Here is a 6,152-nt window from a genome sequence, read left to right as displayed (position 1 = left end):
TTCTTCTTCTTCTTCTTCTTCTTCTTCTTCTTCTTCTTCTTCTTCTTTCCTCCTCCTCCTCCTTCTCCTCCTCCTCCTCCTCCTCCTCCTTCTCCTCCTCCTCCTCCAAGAAAAAAATGTCCAGCTGCATTTTGAAGAAACACCTTTGAGACAAGGAGCATGGTGTTCTCCAAAATATTTCTAACTGTTCTGAGTCCCACACTGTTCCCATGCCGAGAAGCCACAGCAAAGTGTGTGTAAAACCGCCGTGGATCCTCCAATTGGCATCCCCGGAGAGCCACAGTTATTTCTTCCCCACCAAATCCTTTTCTTCGTGGTTTCAGGAGCGTCAAGAGGCAAGACAAATCCTTCGCCCTCGGCATACAATTTCTGCTCTTGAGAGTTCTCGGTAAGTCAAGGGGCAAGGCCGGTTCCATTGGGAATTCTAGGCTGGCACCGGGATCTGTGCGGAATTTAGCAATCTATGAAGCAGATCTCTATCTCTTGGGATGAAACAAAGGTATGAAGTTTTACAAATCAGACCGGCAATGGGTGGGCATTCTCCACCCTACCTCCGCCTAGTCCAGGGGTAGGCAACCTTGGCTCTTTTATGACTTGTGGACTTCAACTCCCAGAATTCCTGAACCAGCCACGCTGAGGGGAAAGGGAGAGGTTTCCAAGCTGAGGCATGCTGGCTCAGGAATTCTGGGAGTTGAAGTCCACGAGTCATAAAAGAGCCAAGGTTGCCTATGTTTGCCCTAGGGAAACTTGCAAGTCGGAAGGTGCGAGTCTCCCGCCTTCTGGGTCTGCAGCCTGGTCAGTGAGGGTGGGGGCTTCCTACATTTCCTTCTCTGACTGTTAGGCAGCTATAGGTTATTCCTACAGGGAGGGAAGGGAAGGGAGGGAAAGAAGAGAGGGAGGGAAGAAGGAGGAAGGAAGAGGGAGGGAAGGAAGGAAGGAACAAAGGAGGGGAAGGGCCAGCCCTAGGTTTCCTTCCTTCCTTCCTTCCTTCCTTCCTTCCTCCTTCTTCACTTCCCCTTTTCTCCCTTTATTCCTTCCTTCCCTCCCTCCTCCTTTTCCTCCCTCCCTCGTTACCTTCCCTTTCTCCCTCCCCTTCCCTTTTCTTCCTTCCTTTCTTCCTTCCCTTCCTCCTCCCTTCCCTCCTTCCCTTCTTTCCTCCTTCCTTCCTTCCTCCATCTCCCCTTCCCTCCCCTTCCCTCCTTCCTTCCTTCCTTCCTCCCCTCCTCTCCTTCCTTCCTTCCTCCCCTCCCCTCCTCTCCTTCCTTCCTTCCTCCCCTCCTTCCCTTCCTTCCTTCCTTCCTTAGCCCCCTTCCTTTCTCCTTCTTCCCTTCCCTTCCTCCCACCCTTTCCTTTTATTTCTTCATTCTTTCATTCCTTCCCTCCCTCTTCCTTCCTCCTTCTTCCCTCGCTCCCTCCCTCCCTTCTTCCTTTCTCCCTCCCCTCCCCTTCCCATTTCTTCCTTTGTTCCTTCCTTAGCCCCTTCTTCTTTTCTCCTTCTTCCCTTCCCTTCCTCCCACCCTTCCCATTCCTTCGTTCCTTCGTTCCTTCCCTCCCTCTTCCTTCCTCCTTCCCTCCCTCCCTCCCCTCCCTCCTTCTTTCCTTCCACTCCTTCCTTCCTGCTTGTCATATCTAGATGGAAGGGGACTTTTAGATTACAGACACAGCAAAGGCCCAGGACATCCCCCCCCCGCCTTCCCCCCCAGGCTTGGACGCGAGAGCAGCAAGGGCCGAACTCCCGCGTTGAGCGGATCCAGCCGCCCGCAGCTTCAGCACCTCGGACAGCTCCGGAGCAGGAGAGGAAGGAACCGAAGTCCACATTTTTTCCCGGCTACAAGTGGACCAACCCCGGAGGCCTTTTCGGATGAAGCCCCGGGGTGGCACTTGTTGTTAGTTGCAAAGTCGTGTCCGACCCATCGCGACCCCACGGACAACGTTCCTCCAGGCCTTCCTGTCCTCTACCATCTTCTGGAGTCCATTGAAGCTCACGCCTCCTGCTTCAGGGACTCCATCCAGCCACCTCCTTCTCTGTCGTCCCTTTCTTCTCTTGCCCTCCATCTTTCCCAGCATTATTAGACTCTTCTCCAGGGAGTCCTTCCTTCTCATCAGGTGGCCAAAGTCCTTGAGTTTCCACTTCAGGATCTGGCCTTCTAAAGAGCAGTCGGGGTTGATCTCCTCTAGGACCGACCGGTTGGATCGCCTTGCAGTCCAGGGGACTCGCAGGAGTCTTCTCCAGCACCAGAGTTCAAAGGCCTCCATTCTTTGGCGCTCAGCCTTTCTTACGGTCCAACTTTCACAGCCATACGTTGCAACTGGGAAAACCATGGCCTTGACTCTACGCACTTTTGTTGGCAGGGTGACGTCTCTGCTTTTTAGTATGCTGTCTAGATTTGCCATGGCTTTCCTCCCCAGGAGCAAGCGTCTTTTGATTTCTTGGCTGCAGTCCCCATCTGCGGGGATGTTGGAGCCCAGGAAGATAAAATCTGTCACTAGGGGGTGCAACTTACCCCTCAGTAACAGGGGCACAAGGGTCCTCCACTTATGACCATCCTCGAGCCCCACCTTTCTGTCGCTAAGTGAGATATTGGTTAACTGAGCTGTGCCCCATTTTACGACCTTCCTTTGCCACTGTGGTTAAGTGAATCACCGCCGTTGTTAGAATAGCAACACGGTCATTATGCGAATCCGGCTTCCCCCCATTGACTTTGCTGGTCAGAAGGTCACAAAAGGGATCACATGACCCCGGGATGCTGCAACTGTCATAAATACAAGTCAGTTGCCCAACATCTGAATTTTGATCATCTGACCGTAGGGATGCTGCAATGGTCATAAGTGAGAAAAACGGATTTAGGTCACTTTTTCCAGCATTGTTGTAACCTCAAACAGAAATTAAATGAGTTGTTGACTCTCTGTATGTATTCTTTGCTTCTTCCCCAGCCTGGCTGCCTGCTCCCGTGGTCTACGGCAGTGCCATCGACACAACCTGTCTCCTGTGGCAGTATAAGTGCAAAAAGAGAGCAGGTTGTCGATACTACAACCACACGGCATTCCGGAAAATGTGAGTCCTCTCTCTTCCTTTGCTCGATCCGGGCCTCCTTCCTTCGTCTTAATCGCCGGACATCAGTTGGCCCTGCGCAGGACCAAGGAGATAAGCAGCACGCAAAGGATCTCGGTTTGTGTAGGGCAGACATGTCAAACACAAGGCCCGGGGGCCGGAGGCAGCCCGCGAAGTGGTTTCATGTGGCCCGCAAAGCCATTCTGGAAACAGTGAGGGAACGGCCCCCGCTGCCTTGGCCCTGGCCCTGTCCGGCCGGGAACCAATGTACAATTTTGTGGTGGCCATCTATGCTGAAACACATTCAGTCTTAGCTCCACAAGGCCGTCTGGAAACAGCGAGGGACCGTCCCCTGCCGTGTCGACCCCGTCCCCTGGGTGCATGCTGGGGAGGGGTCACCCTTTGTGAGGAACGAAGAAATGGACCATGCCTTGGCGCTTGCCCCTGTCCCACCCCCTTCTGCCAGAGACCCTCAGATCTGTCCCACTCCTGCCCAGGCCCCCACAGGCACCCTTGACACGAATGATGTAGAGCCGGCCATGCCCACCCAATGACTCTGGTTTTTTTGACATCCCCCCTCCCCAGGTTTGTGGGCATCCAGCTTTTATTCGAAACCTGCTGCTGTCTCTCCTTCTGCATCGTCTATTTACTCCTGGTTCGAAAGGAGGATGAAGAGGAGGAAGAGGAAGAAAAAAGGGGGGCATCTCCAGGACCCGCCAGTTAATCACACCCTGGATATGGGGGTGGGTGGGATCGGCACTCTGGGTTTCGGCTCGGCCCAATGGACGGAACTGGATTGCTTGGCAGGAATTGGAGTGAAACTTGGATGCAACAAGGACTTTCCTAGTTTCAATCTGGAGCTCTTCGATGTTTCTTTTCTTTTTTTTTTTGTTCCTTTTTTTCTTTTCTTTTTCTCTTCTTTGCCTTTCTTTTTTTCTTTCTTTCTTTCTTTCTTTCTTCCGTTCTTTCTTTCTTTTTTACTTTTTTGTTTGTTTGTTTCTTTCTTTCTTTCTTTCTTTCTTTTTCTTTCTATTTCCCTTCCTTTCTCCCTCCCATCCTAAGTCCACAACTATCTCCGAATTGCACAAACTCTACTGTGTCTAGAGTTAAAAATGAAGACTCTCCAGATCCAGGATGCCTCGGATCCAAAGTCTTTCTTTCTTTCTTTCTTTCTTTCTTTCTTTCTTTCTTTCTTTCTTTCTTTCTTTCTTTCTTTCTTTCTTTCTTTCTTTCTTCCTTCCTTCCTTCCTTCCTTCTCTTTCTTTCTTTCTTTCTTTCTTTCTTTCTTTCTTTCTTTCTTTCTTTCTTTCTTTTCTTTCCAACAATGTGACTGGATGTCCCTAGCCCGTTCTGCCATTTGCTGAAGGGCAAACTAGAATTAAATATGTAATTTGACTGTCTGGTGAGCAGCATCGGCCAACCTATTGTAGCCACTGAAAAGCGCCCAGGGAATGGAGAGGCTTAAGTTCCCCCAAAGAAGTCAGGGTCCATTCTGGGGGGGGTCCCAAAGAAACCCCGGAATTCAGGGGAGAAGCCTCTGTTGGGAACGCTCCCTTCCAGAGGATCCATTGTTCTTGGCCGCTGGGGATGAGGGGCGTTGAGTGGGAGGGAGGAGACCCCCCCTGGCAATCTCCTCCAAGCTCTGAAGGGGGTGGCACAGCTGGTGTTGTGGGCAACTGAACTCCTAGCCATCTTTGGCTGCCTGGCTTCCTTGGTTAGGCTCCCAACGGCCCCAGGGACCCTCCAGGACAGGGGTCTTCCAACTTGGCCCTCGGATGACTTGTGGACTTCAACTCCCAGAATTCCTCAGCCAGCCTGCCTAGCTGAGGAATTCTGGGAGTTGAAGTCCAGGGGGTCTTCCAACTTGGCCCTTGGATGACTTGTGGACTTCAACTCCCAGAATTCCTCAGCCAGGCACGCGTGCCTGGCTGAGGAATTCTGGGAGTCGAAGTCCACAAGTCATCCAAGGGCCAAGTTGGAAGACCCCCTGCTCCGGGAAAATGAAGGAGCGACTCCTCTTCTCGTCTTCTAGGTTGACCCTCATGGGCCAACACTCACCTGGTCAAGCTTCCTGATTTTCAGTCTGCTCACCTGCAAAGGTTGTCCTTGCGCATCCCACTGAATTTTCTGGGAGCCTGGCAGATGTTTCAGGACCTAAGTAGGTAACGTTATCAGTACTAGGAGGGAGGAGGAGGAGGAAGAGGAGGAGGAGGAAAGTAGGGAGGGAGGGAGGGAGGGAGGAGGAGGACTGTGGGGTCCTTGGTGCTCTCTGAGCTTGGCTGTTTTCTGGCAGATGTTTCAGGACCCAAGTGGGTAACGTTATCAGTGGGAGGAGGGAGGAGGAGGAGCAGGAGGAGGGGGAAAGAAAGTAGGGAGGGAGGAGGGGGAGGACTGTGGGGTCCTGGGTGCTCTCTGAGCTTGGCTGTTTTCTTGCAGACATTTCACTACCCAACTAGGTAATATCATCAGTGTTAGGAGGGAGTGGGGTATGTGGAGAAAGAGAAAGGGAGGAGGAGGAGGAGGAGGAGGAGGAGAAGAAGAAGAAGAAAAAAGACTGTGGGGTCCCGGGTGCTCTCTGAGCTTGGCTGTTTTCTTGCAGACATTTCACTACCCAACTAGGTAATATCATCAGTGTTAGGAGGGAGTGGGGTATGTGAAGAAAGAGAAAGGGAGGAGGAGGAGGAGGAGGAGGAGGAGGAGGAAAACTGTCGGTTCCTTGGTGTTTTCTAAGCTTTGCTGTTTTCTTGCAGACATTTCTCGACCCAACTAGGTAACATCATCAGTGTTAGGAGGGAGTGGGGTATGTGGAGAAAGAGAAAGGGAGGAGGAGGAGGAGGAGGAGGAGGAGGAGGAGGAGGAGGAGGAGGAGGAGGAGGAGGAGGAGGAGGAGGAGGAGGAGGAGGAGGAGAAGAAGAAGAAGAAAAAAGACTGTGGGGTCCTGGGTGGTCTCTGAGCTTGGCTGTTTTCTTGCAGACGTTTCACTACCCAACTAGGTAACATCATCAGTCCTAATAGGGAGTGGAGTTTGCCCTCATTTTATACACCAATGGCTTGTATAATTAGGGAACTGACCCGAACGCCAGGAAAACAGAGAAGAGAA

General features: G+C 51.9%; 1 protein-coding gene across 1 annotated transcript in view; it reads left to right on the top strand.

Moving 5' to 3' along the window:
- The window catches only part of SLCO2B1 (solute carrier organic anion transporter family member 2B1), a 38,867-nt gene extending 35,091 nt beyond the window's left edge, over nucleotides 1–3,776 (top strand). Inside the window, exons 12-14 of the mRNA XM_029284051.1 lie at nucleotides 324–388; nucleotides 2,935–3,055; nucleotides 3,638–3,776. Coding sequence (XP_029139884.1) covers nucleotides 324–388; nucleotides 2,935–3,055; nucleotides 3,638–3,776 — 325 coding nt within the window. The remainder of the gene's footprint in view (nucleotides 1–323; nucleotides 389–2,934; nucleotides 3,056–3,637) is intronic.
- Nucleotides 3,777–6,152: the final 2,376 nt, after the last annotated feature.

Source organism: Protobothrops mucrosquamatus, unplaced genomic scaffold (genome assembly GCF_001527695.2).
Source record: "Protobothrops mucrosquamatus isolate PMUCROS unplaced genomic scaffold, P.Mucros_1.0 scaffold344, whole genome shotgun sequence".
NCBI lineage: Eukaryota > Metazoa > Chordata > Lepidosauria > Squamata > Viperidae > Protobothrops > Protobothrops mucrosquamatus.
This window is presented reverse-complemented; position numbering and strand designations above follow the sequence as displayed.